At 34.7% G+C, this 15,633-nt stretch overlaps 1 protein-coding gene across 5 annotated transcripts in view; it reads right to left on the minus strand.

Annotated features, from left to right (window-relative positions):
- PPP1R42 (protein phosphatase 1 regulatory subunit 42) overlaps window positions 1-15,633 on the minus strand; it is a 54,607-nt gene that overhangs the window by 2,397 nt on the left and 36,577 nt on the right. For 3 of the 5 annotated variants that reach the window (XM_079104668.1, XM_079104670.1, XM_079104669.1), the window contains 2 exons: window positions 11,510-11,641; window positions 3,794-3,953 (listed from right to left, as the gene is read on the minus strand). In XM_079104668.1, the coding sequence (XP_078960794.1) occupies window positions 3,794-3,953; window positions 11,510-11,641 (292 nt within the window). The remainder of the gene's footprint in view (window positions 1-3,793; window positions 3,954-11,509; window positions 11,642-15,633) is intronic. The other 2 variants (XR_013757807.1, XM_079104671.1) reach the window with 2 other exon arrangements.

Consider the following 15,633-nt stretch of genomic DNA (forward strand, 5'->3'; position numbering starts at 1 on the left):
ACATGTTTAAGATCCCTTAATGGAGTAGCTGAGAGTTTGGTCATTTGAGTCAATGATCTGGGTTCCTTTGAACATACTTCTTCAAGTCTCATTTTCTCATCTGTAAAATGGGGCTGATTCTATCCCTTTCTTAAACGGCTCCAAAGGGCTTAAAATTTGGATAATGAACAATCAGTCAGCTTCAAAATACAGGCATGTTAAAGTTAAAATGGAAAATAGTCAATACAATTCTTTTGAATTGGGTCTAATATACTCTTATTCACATAGTAAGCCATTGATTGAGACTAGAAGTCACAAAAACTAGTCTATTTGAATTTTTTTTTTTAATTTGTTTCTTACTACTATTGCTTTCTTGGAGGGAAGAAGGTATCTTAATTTTTAAAAAGTTCTTGGGGAACTGCAAATCAAAATGTTAACCTTATTTGCATAAAAAATTAAATAGACCGAGGTTAGGTTTAACAAAGTAAAATTAAAGGCATTTTGAGCTTTGCAAGTGAGTTTTATATAAGAACATCCTAGAGTTTTATGACCATAAATATTAACTAAATTTTACCAATTCTTTTGGAAAGCACACTGATCTGTTGTTACAACTGTTCAAACATAACATTGGTGAAGGCAAGTTATTTTAATGATTGGTTAACTTCTTATTTCAAAGAAACCAGATTCAAAGAAACCTAACTTTTTAAATAAAAGAAACCTAATTTAAAGAAACCTAACTTTTTAATTCAAAGAAACTACTAGAGTTAACTTTTTAATTCAAGAAGCCTATGAATTATGGGTCCCAAGGATTGACATTTCTTAACTGTATCTAACCAAGAGAATTCCAACCCAGCTAGAAACTTACATTTACACTAAACAAAAAAGATTGGTTAACTATCAATATTGCTTGAGCTTGAAAGATAGTTAAGTAATCAAGAAACAATTAGCTTTTTTTTTTCATTGTACAGTGCTGTACAATATTTTCAATGAATCTTATATGGAATATATAAATGTATTTAGTGTCTATTTTTAAATTACTAAGGCTCAAGCACCTCCTAGCATGTTTGAGAGGAAACATCTGTCAGAAGTATTTACTGTGACAAACACAGAAAGAGGCAATAAGGTGTACCCTTTTTTGTTTATTTAATACCATATATTATTTTTAATTGAACAGTGAAGGCATTTGTTCAGAATCAGCCTTTAAATAAAAAAGTTTTGACCTAATCTTTAATTAAAGTGTACATTGATAGTATCAAGTTCAGTTTGAGGGTCAAAAACAACGTCAATGAGTCTGACTTTTTCCTCCCTGTAGGGAAAGCAGGCTTGTGTAAATATACATGAGCACAGACTGCATGCATTTATAAAAGAGGTGGAAAACATTCCCGTCTTTGGACAGATGTTGCTTCACTGTGCTCCATATAGGATACAGGCACAGCTCCCAGTATGTGGAACCCTGAAAGGAGTGTAGAACACATAGTTTTAGCTTTTTGGATGATGCATTCTAGACCTTTTCCACCTCTGTCAGGCACCTCACTTCAAATGTTAAAGAGGTGTAGGGAAAAACATCTCTGCAGATACCAGCTCCTTCTCTTCCTTAAAGTAATTAAGGGAAGAGGTTGCTTTAATCAATTTTCTAGAAACTAAAAACCTATTGCTAGTGTTTCAGTTGGGGATTTTTTTTGTTTTTGTTTCTTTCTTTTTTGTCATGTTGGGGATTGAGTGCAGGCTCTTGAACATTCCGGGCAAGTGCTCTACCACCAAGCTATAGCCCTAACCTGGGTATTTTAACACTTTATTGACCTTCTAACTTTATTCTCATTATCTCTTAGCTTGACATTAACTTACTAAAATGTTATTCATTAGCACACCCTGAAAAATCTGTATCAAGAGCTTGATGAAATTCCATGATGTTTGGTCTCTTCTTAAACAGGGACATAACTGATATTCCCATCAAATAAGACTCAACTCTTTGAGATATCAAAACAATATTTTGGCATGCCTGCAGTAAAAAGTTAGCTGAAGACATAATAAATATTTAAAAGATATTATTTATGTAATTTTTTTCCCACAGGATAAAGCTGAAAACTCAGAATTGAACAATTAACTTCACTGACAATGGCAGAAGCATTGTCTTCACACGGAACTCCTCTATTCTGCTAACTTCATTTAGGGCAGCTTGCTTTTTCAATATGGAAGAGTTTATATTTTGTCTTCCTTGCTAGGAAAGTGAAGGCAGAGTGATTTGCTTGCTTTCATCAATGCAATCCTAGTGATCTGACAGTTCACAACTAACCTAACTTTGTGTTTGTGGTAATGCACAGAATTTACCAACTTTGTTTTCCAAGGCTGTGTACATTTTTATTGTTTGATTTACCACCGTGATGATATACTAGCAAGATTTTTCAAAATGCTTGGCAAAGAAAAATAGTTCTCAAGAACACTATTGTTGAATTGGTATCAATTTTGTCAGTCTTTAAGAAACCATCAGGGTGCTATTGACAAAGTGGCTATGACTTTGACAGTAATGACAATGTATGTAAGGAGTAAAGCAAATTCTCACACAGCTCCCATTTGGTTGTGAATGGAGAACACTCTATATATTCTTTCTCTTCCCCCCAAATAAAGCATTTCCAGACTCACAGACCAGCCTGGCAAGCCTGAGCTGCACTGAGCTGCACTGCAGGGAGTGGGTAGGACAGTGCAACAGTGTTGCTTACTGAACTTCTTCAGGTGGGCTCTGCTAGAGGTGTTGTCACCTCCCCTACACTGGATCCTGCAAAGAAGGTGTCGTGACAGACCCATCTGACCTTCAGCAAGAAGTTGTGGGAAAAACAGAACTATTCCAAAGTATGTCTCCTCACCCTGAGTACTTTCTCAATGAAATATGCTATTGCCCTTCATTATATTGTAATGACTGGTATGATATGCTTGGAAAGATCAATACAGAATTGTACTGATTACAAATTTAAAAGTTCAATGAAAAATTTATACGATGTAGTAGGATCTGGTTTATAATGGCCATAGCATTTATCGTGCTAAGCAGTTGTATCAGATATGACTCCCCACCTAGCTTGTTTGCAAGGAATTTGAGATTAGGTTTGTCTCATTTGAATTTTTATATTGTTACCTGGCATATGGCAGATGTCTGTTTTAGAATAAATGCAGTTATTTTCTGATGTGGTTTATCTTTACATGGAAGCAATATCCTAATTTTAAAACATAAGCACTTTTCTCCTTGTCAGGAGATTTTGAGCTGATTCATGTGGAACTAAATTAATTATGTATAAATCAAGCTTTAGAATAATGATTTTTAAACTAATTTTTTGATCATAAACCCCTTTAAAAATCTGATGAAACTTCTAATGACTCCTTCAGAGAACTTTTGATTTGGAGAAGCAGTCAAAGGAGCCCACCTATTCGTGTGGGCTCTACCTCCTTTCTGTAACTCTATGCCTTTACTGCAGTCTCTGCCCCAATGCACCCCACCCAACACACACACACTGGTGGGACACTCATCATCAACTGTGGCCTCTGGATCCTATGATATTATCCCTGGTCATTCAGACATCTTTATCTATGTCTTCTAGGACTTTCCTGAGTCACCTACCCCAACTCAATGAGTGTATCTAGTCTGTAACTCCCAACTCTTCTGAACCACCTCTCCCACTGCAACTTTATGATTGACCAATAGTGAAGTTTTTTGTTTTGTGCTTGGATAAGAGATTGAGAACAAATGGAGGGCCTCCCTTCATCTGTATTACTGATTGATGTCCCATCCCTCTAAAGAATAGTAGAAATATTTGAAAGAACCTACCCCATCTCTTCAATAATTTTAGTGTTATCATCTTGGCAGCTTTCTGGAGATGTATTTCCATTTATAAGACATCTCTGTGAGTCGGAGAAAAACACTAATTTTGGCTTACCCACCTGTGGGTAATAAACAGGACCTATGTGATGCATTGTTTCAAAGTTACCTGTAGCATACAAAGAATTGAAAGCATTCTGCTTTGAAACTAATAACTGAATTGTAACAATGATATATTACAGTAGATTATCTAAAATTATATTTTATGAAAAGAGTTAAGGCTAAATAAATCTGCAGTAAAATCAATGATAAATATCACAGATTTTTATATATTAAAAGCCTATACAGGAAAGTTTATGGTCAACTCTTATGAAATGGGCATGCTAGCATTAATATAAATATTAACTCCTTTGAATTTTGTTGTTCTGAGTTAATATATTTTTTCAAAGTGCCTTTGGGAGGTAAATTAGTCATGTAAGTTTTGGGATATGTTCATACCTTTACTTTAGCACTTAACATTTACCTGTTTACACATCCTCTTTCCTTTCCACTAGTCATGTCCTTTTGAGTGAAGACTACCTTATTTACCTCTAATCTTCAGTGCTCTGACTAATGCTAGACATTATTATTATTATTATTAATTTATTTATTTTTGGTGCTAGGGAGTGAATCCAGAGCCTCATTCAGCCCCCTTAACAAATGTGTATTAAACAAATATGTGAATTTTCCATAAGAGCACTATGCAAATAAATACTAAGTGATATGCATGTTTTAGATTTTATTAAAGTATTTGATTAAGTTCCCCATTTTGAGTTATATGGCCATATTTTGGGTAATTTTTTTAAGTTGTAGATGAACCCAATACCTTTATTTTTTTAAATTTATTTTTATGTGGTACTAAGGATAGAACCCAGTGCCTCACATGTGCTAACAAGCACTCTACCACTGAACTACAACCCCATCCCTAGCATAATAAATTTTTATTGTAGGATCCCTGGCATATAATCTAGAGATTATAATCTCTACAATTTTACTCTAATTTTCCTTATAGAACTCCAAACTTAGAAGGCTATCAAAAACAGTTAAAAGTGTGAAAGATTAGCATGCACAAAGATTACTACCACTGTAGCTCAGTGATAAGAGTGTTTGCATGCACCAGGCCCTAGTTTGATCTCCAACACCACACACATACACACACACACACAGATTACTATCTAAGAATTCCAACCCATATAAAATGTACTTGGTTGTACAGATACTTTTAAAAGGTTCATCTTTTCTCTTCTAAACAGTGGTAGAGCACTTGCCTAGCATGTGTGAGGCACTGGGTTCAATCCTCAGCACCACACACAAAAAAATAAAATAAAGGTACTGTGCCCATAAAAATAATTTTTAAAAAAGACAATCTATACTCTAGATTCTAATTTATGCATTTCTTTCCTTGTTAGTAGTAATAAAAGAGCCTCTTAGGAGGCTGGCATTATGGCTCAGTGATGGAGCGCTTGCATGAGGCACTGGGTTCCACTCTCTACACTGCATATAAATAAATCAACAACTAAAAAAATTTTTTTACAAAGAACCTCTTTTGTAAAACCCGTAACTTCTCACCCAAATTGAAGTGAACTTCTAAGTGAGGTCATTATTGTGCATATAGCCACAATTCAGCCAGTCAGTGTTAAAGAGTGTTCACTAGAAGACAAATGTGTTTTATGAGGTTAGGTAACTTGATTAATGACTCTGCCTCTCCTAGTGTTTTGCTACTGTTGGCCACATACATAAAAATAAAATGATTGCACATTGCATGCATGTATCTGGGGGTGTCATTGCTTTCAAGTCTGAGAGACAGTTCTGTACTATCTGGATGGGGATGGTAAATGTGCAGGGGCGAGGATGAAGGAATCCACAACTGATTAGGGAGAATAACGGCGAGGAAAGTCCAAATAATTTTCTGTTGCAGCAAGAGTCTTCATTTTAAATTTTACTATAATTTAATTGATTTTAAGAGTTTATTTATTTATTTTTGTAGTTGTAGACAGACAGAATGCCTTTATTTTATTTGTTTATTTTTAATGTGGTGCTAAGGATTGACCCCAGTGCCTCACACATGCTAGGCAAGCGTCCTGTGGCTGAGCTACAGCCCCAGTCCCAAGAGTTTAATTTCTTTTTTTAAATATTTTGTTTTTAGTTGTAAATAGACACAATATCTTTTTTATGTATTTATTTTTATGTGGTGCTGAGGATCAAACCAAGTGCCTCACAAGTGCAAGACAAGTGCTCTACCACTGAGCCCCAGCCCAAGAGTTTAGTTTTTGATATAAAACTTATAATCTATTTGAATACTCCTTTCAATTTTAAGTTGTTTCATAAGATAGTATCCCATTTTTTCTTATAGCTCATATTTACTTATAAAAATCATTTACATATCACATCTTCCCATATCTAGATTTTTCTAAATTCTCCCCAAAACTGAAGTGAACTTCTAAGTAGAGAAGTCATTATTGTCCTTATTCAGCCAATGTTAGAGTATTCACTAGAAGACAAATGTGTTTTATGAAGTTAGGTAACTTGATTAATGACTCTGCCTTTCCTAGTGTTGTGACCTCAAAAAAATCCCTTCATCTTTCTGAAACTCAGTTCTTACCAAACTGGTTCTGCTCCACAGGTTATATGATTAAATGCATTAATGTATATAAATATTTGAAATATTTAGCACAATATATTTTGACTCTCTTTTCTTCTCTTTCTCCCTCTTATTTTACACCTGAGTGCTTTCCATTTTAAATTATTAATGATCATCATCATAGCGACTACACATATGAAAGGAAACTTCCATACTATAACATTCTATGTCTTTTTTAAAATGTAGCAAGAACATGTAACAAGAGATCTTCTTGAAAAATTTTAAGTGTTTCCTACATTGTCGACTTTAGGTACAATCTTGTATGGCAGATCTCTAGAGCTTATTCATTTTGCTTGACTGAAATTTTATGCCTGATTAATAACTCCCCATGCCTTCAACCACTGGCAACCAGCATTCCAGAAATTTATGATCTTAGATATCTTTTATAAATGGAATCATATAGTATCTGTTTTTCTGTGATTGGCTTATTTACACAAGGTTCATCCATGTTGTAGCATATTACATAATTTCTGGTAATTTTTTAAAGGCTAAATAGTGTTCTACGTTATATATGTACTACATTTTAAAATTCATTCATTTTTCCATGGATATAGTGCTGCAATGAGCTTAGGTGTGCTAATATCTCTTGGAGATCCTGATTTTTACTCTTTTGAATATTCAGAAGTGAGATTGTTGGGTTACATGGTAGGTTCTGTTTTTAACTCTTTGAGGAATCTCCAAACTCTTTTGTCATAGGGGTTGCACCATGCATTTCCATCAAGTGTACAGAGGTTCTGTTTTCTCTGCAGTCTTGCCAACACGTATCTTTTTTTGTTTGTTTGGTTTTGGCGGTGCTGGGGATCCAACCAGGGACACCTTGAGCATGTTAGGCAAGAACTCTGCCACTGAACTATCTCCCCAGCCCTTTCCTTCCCATCCACCACAACCCCCAAATACAATAGCTATCTTGGCAAGTATGAGGTGAAAGCTTATTGGTTTTGTTGTTTGTTTGTTTTTAGGTAGTGGAGATTGAACTCAGGGGCACTTGACCACTAAGCCACATCCCCAGTCCTATTTTGTATTTTTATTTAGAGACAGGGTCTCAGTGAGTTACTTAGTACCTCATTTTTGCTGAGGCTGGCTTTGAACTTCAGATCCTCCTGCCTCAGCCTCCTGAGCTGCTGGGATTACAGGTGATGGCCACTGTGCCCAGTGCTTACTGTTTTTTGTTTTGTTTTTGTATTTTTGTTGTTGTTGTAAATGGACACAATTCCTTAATTTATTTTTATGTGATGCTGAGGATCGAACCCAGTGTTTCACATATTCTAGGCAAGCGCTCTACCACTGAGCTACAGCCCCAGCCCCACTTATTGGGTTTTGATTTGCATTTTACTGATGATTAGTTACATTGAATATTTGTTTCATATACCTTCTGGCCATTTTTATATCTCTTTTGGAGATATTCAAAGTCCATAACCCATTTTAAAATTAGGTTATTAGTTGTTGCTGAAGAGTTGTAAAAGTCCCTATGGATTTTGGAGATTAACCTCTCTCTGATAGTTTGCAAATATTTTCTTTCATTCTATAGACTTAACTCCATTGTTTCCTTTGCTATGCAGAAACTCTTTAGTTTGATGTAGTCCCATTTATTTAGTTTTTGTTACTTGTGGGCTTTTAGTGTCATAACCATGAAATCAATGCCAATATGAATACCATGAAACTTACCCCAATGATTTCTTCTAGAAGTTTTATAATTTCAAGTCTTTATAACTTCAATCCATTTTGAATTGATATTTGAGTGTGATGTAAGATAAGAATTCACTTTCATTTCTTTTGCACATGGATATCCAGTTTTCCCAGTGCCACTTGTTGAACAGACTCTCCTTTCCCCATTGTGTATTCTTGGCACAATCAATTGACTGTATATGCGTGAATTTTTTTCTTGGCTCTCTTTTATTCCAATGCTCTGTATGTTTGTCTTAGGCCAGTTTCATACCATTTTGATTACAACAACTTTGTAATATATTTTGAAATCAGGAAATGTGATGCCTCTAGCTTTGTTATTATTTCTCTAGTTGATTTGACTATTGGTGATCTTTTGTCAGTTCAAATGGATTTAGAATTTTTTTCTATTTCTGTAAAAAATGTCATTGAGATTTTCAGTAGGCATTGCATGGAATCTGTAGGATACTGTTGCTCATATGAATATTGTGACAATATTAAATCTTCTAGTTCATGAACATAGGAAGTCTTTTCATTGTGTCTTTTTTATCATTATTTTGTAGTTTTCAGAATACAAGTTTTTCACCTTTCTAACTATGTTGATTCTGGGTTATTTTATTATTGATGCTCTATATTGTAAATGGAATAGTTTTACTAATTTCTTTTTCACATTCTTTGATATTACTGTATCTCTATAACCTTAAAGGTTGTTTTAGGTAATTGGGCATTATATTAGATTATGAAGAGACTAATAAGGCTTGTCTTGAGAAAATTAAGTGACTGTAATTTTAAAAAGTTATAAGCTTTAAGACACATTACCATCATTATTTTGTCAAAGTTCATTGGGAGAAGTGAAAAATTAATTTAGCTAATTGTCCCTGAATTAGGAAGAAATTTGAAATCTACTCAGATGAAAGAAACTAGATTATTTTTAGCACAGGCTTAATTTGGGGTATGAGCTGGTACTGAATTCTGTAGTTACTTTGGCATCTTCCATGAAATACTGAAAATACTTAAAACACTGGAATTCTTACCCTGGACCTCGTCCTGCCCTTCACAGCCAGTCTCCGGGAGAGATAAATAGAGGAAGAAGTCTTCCTATTTCACAAGTTTCAGGCTGTGAGAATTCACATTGCCAACACTCATGTATGTACCATCAGATAAGTAAGTCCCCTTCTAAATGATTTTGCACAGTTCATGTTCAATGGACATGATACAACAAGATCACCAGAACTGCATGCCTTTTTAGCCCTGCTCCTCTTTAGCTCATTCTTCTTGTTCTAGCTAGAGTGACAAGACTCCTAGGATACAATATCCATAATAACCTAATAAGAGTTACTACACTGTTCCAGTTTGCCTTTCCCTTTCTCTGGGCCTAACCCTTTTGCCGTTTCCTCATCCCCTGCTATAGTCAGCTGTGGAACAAGAACCTTAGCATCCAAATTCTATCATGGAAGGAAGGAATAGGTTCATTGCAATGTTTTGGACTATAGAACTTGTGAGAAGTCAATTCTGGGATGCTCTCAAATATGATAAAGACAACTGTTATGCAGTACAATTAGTTACATTTAGTTGCACTAGTTAAGCAAGGGAGGTTAGTGTGTCTTTTTTTTTTTTTTTTTTTTTTTTTCCTTCAGTACTGGGGATTGAACCCAGGGGAGCTTCAACACTGAGCTACATTCCCAGACCTTTATTTTGAGGCTGGGTCTTTTTTTTTTTTTCTTTTTAATACCTTTATTTTTATTTATTTATTTTTATGTGGCACTGAGGATCCAATGCCTCATACATGCTAGGCAAGTGCCACAACAACAGCCCCAAGAGACTGGGTCTTGTTAAGTTGATTGACCAGGCTGGCCTTGAACTTGGAATCCTCCTGCCTCATAAACCTCTGGAGTCACTGGGATTACAGGCATGTGTCACAGTGCCCAGTGAGGTTGCTGTGTTTTGTAACACACAACCTTAGGTATATTATAATCCAAATATTTAGGTTTTGAGGTGTGTGCATAAGAAGAGAGATAGGCTACAGAGTACAGGCCAGATGCGGTTATGATACACTCTTCTTCCCTGATGAAAAACATTTTGTGATGCATTTTTATTTTCTATCTTGATGTCTGTGCTGTTGCTAAATAAATATATTAGTGAGTTAGGTTTCACAATTTGCATGGCTGATTGTTGTATTACCATTTACATAACTGATATGGTATACTTTTTGGTTCTCTTCATTTTTTTAAGATGGAGTCTCACTATGTTGTCTGGCCTCAAAATTGCAATCCTCCTGCCTCAGTCTCCTGACTAGCTGGGATTACAGAAATGCACCACCACACCGAGCTTTGTGCACTCTTAAAACCCGTTTTTATTATAATTAGTGCATATTAATTGCAAAAGGGGTTGTTACATTTTCATATATGTATATAATGTATACTGATTCTATCCACCCTTTCTGTTATCGTCTCTTGCATCCCCTGCCCTCTCCCCCATGTCATCTTCTTCCCCTTCTACTTTCATGTTGTCTCCTCACCGCCCCCAGAGATCACACAGGAGAGAAAACATTCAATACTTGTCTTTCTGAGTTCAACTTATCTTGCTTAACATGATGATCTCCAATTTCATTCATTTTCCTGTGAATAATATGAATTTGTTCTTCTTTACGGCTGAGTAATACGCCATTGTGTATGTATACTACATTTTCTTTATCCACTCATCTTTCGATGGGCATCTGGGCTGATTTCATAACTTAGCTATTGTGAAGGCTGCCTTGATAAACATGGGTTTGCAGGTATTTCTACTTTATGCTGCCTTTAATTTTTTCAGGTATGTACTCAGGAGTGATATTGCTGGATCACAGTTCTTTTTTAGTTTTTTGAGGCACCTCCTTACTGATTCCCTTAGTGGCTGTACTAATTCACATTCCCACCAATAGTATAGAGAGTTGCTTTTCTTCCTGAATTCTTACCAGCATTTGTTATTTTTTATTTTCTTGATAATGGCCATTCTGACTGGGATGAGACAGAATTTCAATGTAGTTTTGATTTGTATTTCCCTGATGGCTAAAGATGTTGAGCATTTTTTCATATGATTATCGACCATTTGTATCAGATACTTTTGCTGGAATAAAATCACACATTTTGCCCACTCTTGTGTCCTTACCCAATACAAACCAACCACAGGTTTTTTTCATACTGGCTACCATTTTCATAATAAATAAAATGTCCTAGCAATTGCATTTATCTTCATTCACAACTAAGTAAATGAGTAATAAAATAAAAAAACTTAAATCTAAACAACCCTCCCCCCTTATTTCTTGACAGTTTTTTGCTTGTTAGACTATCCATGTGCTTGAAGTGGTGAGTGAGTGAGTAGCTACTGAGGAACAGTGTGCTTACTTATATAAGAGTTGCTTTCACCCTCATTTTTACTGCTCCTTTTCTTACTGATTTTTCTGGCTTCTTTGGATGCTTTCCAATTTACTAGGAATTGTCTTTCCATATTTTTTATTTCTTTTCCATCAAGAAATTCTGGAAAAAAATACATGTGTTAAAAGTAGAGCATATACATATGAATGTATAAATAAAAATTAATTTCACATGAACTCAAGTTACACCATATGACTTACCTCATTTGTGTGGCTTACATTTTGTTGAGTTTTTATTTTTACTTTTTTCTAATCTCAAAAAGAATATGTGCTTTTATAAACAACTGAAATGTGATTGTAAAAAACATGAAAAGACTCTGTAATTATCCATATTCCTCTCTCTCATCACTACCAAAGATAATCACTGTAAACAATTTTGACATAAGGTTCCCCCCTTCTAGGGTCTTGTGTAGACTATGTTTTTTAAAACAAAAATGCTGTTACACTCAATGATAATTAAATAGTATATTCTCTTGACTTAAATAATGACTATTATTCTTAGGAAAAGCATTTTTGTTAAAATGGGTAACAGGTTTTAAATCTGTAACATGGTATTTTTAAAGCACATGCAACATTAATACTGTTTATTATATTCTAGGGCATAGGATGTAATATGAACAACCTACAAAGCTGAACTCTTGGTTCTGAGATGAGATTTCAGCTATCTTTATATTTTGTTCCTCTAAAAAAGTTTTTAGAATTGAGCTTCTTGAAAAAGTAGGTCCAAATCTTCATCATGTCGGCTTAAGACCAGACTTCCTTAACAGGACTCCCAAAGCACAAGAAATAAAAGCAGGAATCAATAATTGGGATAGATTAAAACTAAAAAGCTTTTTCTCAGCAAAGGAAACTATCAGCAATGTGAAGAGAGAGCCTACAGAGTGGGAGAAATTCTTTGCCACACATACTTCAGATAGAGCACTAATCTCCAGAATCTATAAAGAACTCAAAAAACTTTACACCAAGAATACAAAAAACCCAATCAACAAATGGTACAAGGAAATGAGCAGACACTTCACAGAAGAAGATCTACAAGCAATCAACAGATACATGAAAAGATGTTCACCATCTTTAGTAATAAGAGAAATGCAAATCAAAACTACCCTAAGATTCCATCTCACCCCAATGAGAATGGCGATTATCAAGAATACAAGCAACAACAGGTGTTGGCGAGGATGTGGGGGAAAAGATACACTCATACATTGCTGGTGGGGTTGCAAATTAGTGCAGCCACTCTGGAAAGCAGTGTAAAGATTCCTTAGAAAACTTGGAATGGAACCACCATTTGACCCAGCTATCCCACTCCTTGGCCTATACTCAAAGGACTTAAAATCAGCATAGTACAGTGATGCAGCCACATCAATGTTCATAGTTGCTCAATTCACAATAGCCAGATTGTGGAAGCAACCTAGATGCCCTTCAGTTGATGAATGGATAAAGAAACTGTGGTATATATACACAAGGGAATATTACTCAGCCATAAAGAAGAATAAAATTATGGCATTTTCAGGCAAATGGATGAAGTTGGAGAATATCATGCTAAGTGAGATAAGCCAATCCCAAAAAACCAAAGGCTGAATGAGCTCTTTGATAAGTGGATGATGATACATAATGGGGGGTGGAAAGGAGGCAAGAATGGAGGAAGGATGGATTGTAAAGAGGAATGAGGGGTGGGAGGGCTGGGGAGAAGGGAAAAAATAATAGATTGAGACAAACATCACCTTATGCACATGTATGATTACACAAATGGTATGACTCTACTTCATGTACAACCAGAGAAATAAGTTTGTAATGAATCAAAATAAATAAATTTGGGCTGGGGAGATAGCTCAGTCGGTAGAATGCTTGCCTTGCAAGCACAAAGCCCTGGGTTCGAACCCCAGTACCACAAAAATAAATAAATAAATTTTAAAAATTGAGCTTCTTAGAACATAATTTTTGTATGTTGTAAGATATTTGGCACATATAAAATATAAAAAAATAAAATAAAATTGCTTTAGTGCACAAGAAATAATCACCAAAAATCACTGATAACACTTTAGAATATTTCTTAGCATTTTCTTGTTTGCTATGTATTGGGTGGATGTACATGTGTAGCATATAAAATGGAATTCTTCAGTTTTATAGTTTTTCAAATTGCTTTTAAAATATTGAAAATACTCAATTGTGAGCATTGTTATCTTTCTCTAAACAAATTTTAAAGAAATTTTCTTTAAGCACAAATTTTAATGGCTGATAGTACTCTTTTGTATATGAGTATGTTATAAAATGTTGAATAATTCTCTTCTTTTTTGGGGGGGATGGTACTGGGGATTGAACTCAGAGGCACTTGACCACTAAGCTATATCCCCAGCCCAATTTTGTGTTTTATTTAGTGAACTTAGCACCTCACTTTTGCTGAGACTGGCTTTGAACTCGGGATCCTCCTGCCTCAGGCTTCCTAGTCACTGGGATTACAGGCATGTGCCACTGTGCTCAGCCAAATCTCTTTTTATAGGATATCTTATATTGCCTATATTACTTTTTTCAGTACTGGAGATCAAAAGTAGGGGTGCTGTAACACCTCAGCCCTTTTAATTTTTTATTTGAGACATGTGGTCTTGCTAAATTGCCCCCAGGATAGACTTGAACTTGCAATCCTCCTGCCTCAGCCTCCTGAGCACCTTGGATTATGGGCGTGTGCCATGGCACCCAGCTCTATTTAGCATTTGTAATCACATAAATAAGATGATTTATGTGGTCTTCATGTAATAAAAAGTCTTATCTTTTCTAAGAACATTCCTGTATAACTTTTAAATTAAATGTTTTCTCTCATCATGCATGTAATATCTTCCCCTGAATACCAGAATGTGGTAAGGATGTAGTAAAATAAATTAAATCATACTCTTTCAGGAAAAGTGAGAATTGATAAAATATTAATTGTGCTGCTGAAAGTATTAACACTGCCATTTAAATATAATCTGTAATACTTTGTTATATCCAAAGCACAATATAAAGCGATGAAAATGGAACACAGTTGTCCCCCATTATCCATGGTATATATACTTCAAGACCCCTAGTGGGTGCCTGAAACTACTGAATGCCATATATACACTGTGCTTATTCTATACATACATGCCTATGATAAAATTTAATTTATAAGTAGGCATAGTAAGAGATTAACATAACTAATAATAAAATAGAACAATTATAACAAGATTCTGTATTAAAAGTGAATGTGGTCTTTCTTCAAAATATCTTATTGTGCTATAATGTATTTTCGGATCTTGAAAAGCAAAACCACGGATAAAAGGGGGATTAATATATAAATTAGAATCATGAACTCTAGAAATATAATTGTCTTCATATTTTATTTATGAACTTTTCTTAACTTAATAGCACTTCAAGAAATACTAAGATAAAATTCTAATTTATATATTAAATTCAAATTTATATATTAGTACCACACACACACATACATAGGAAACCTACCTCTTAGTATTTATAACTTACCATTAAGAGTCATTCTTTTATATTCAGTTTTCTTAACTACTTAATTTATTCATGTCTTTCCTGATTAATTTTTATTAATAATTATATAGTTTGTTGTATTTTTTGATGGAATGTGTATAATCAATACATATTTTTAAAAAACATCTATTATAGGACTGGGGCTGAAGCTCAGCAGCAGAGTTTGCCTAGCACATGTGGGGCACTGGGTTTGATCCTTACTACCACATGAAAATGAACAAATAAAACAAAGGCATTCTGTCCATATACAACTATAAAAATTTTTTTAAAACAACACATTATAAAAATAAGGAATGAAAACTCCAAGTCTTTTAACATAATTTTTTTTGTATTAGGGATTGAGGCAGGGGCACTTTATCACTGAACTACATCTCCAATCCTTTTTATTTTTTATTTTGAGACAGAATCTTGCTAAGTTGTTGAGGCTGGCATCAAACTTATGATCTTCCTGTCTCAGCCTCCTGAATCTCTGCAATTACAGGTATGCACCACTGTGCATGGCCAATTTCTTCTTCTTTATGTTAATGTCCCAGCCAGAACTAGCAGTGACTGGAGGATTGTGCTTCAGTTAACCTGATTCCATCT

Source organism: Sciurus vulgaris (genome assembly GCF_902686455.1).
Source record: "Sciurus vulgaris genome assembly, chromosome: 1".
NCBI classification, from domain to species: domain Eukaryota; kingdom Metazoa; phylum Chordata; class Mammalia; order Rodentia; family Sciuridae; genus Sciurus; species Sciurus vulgaris.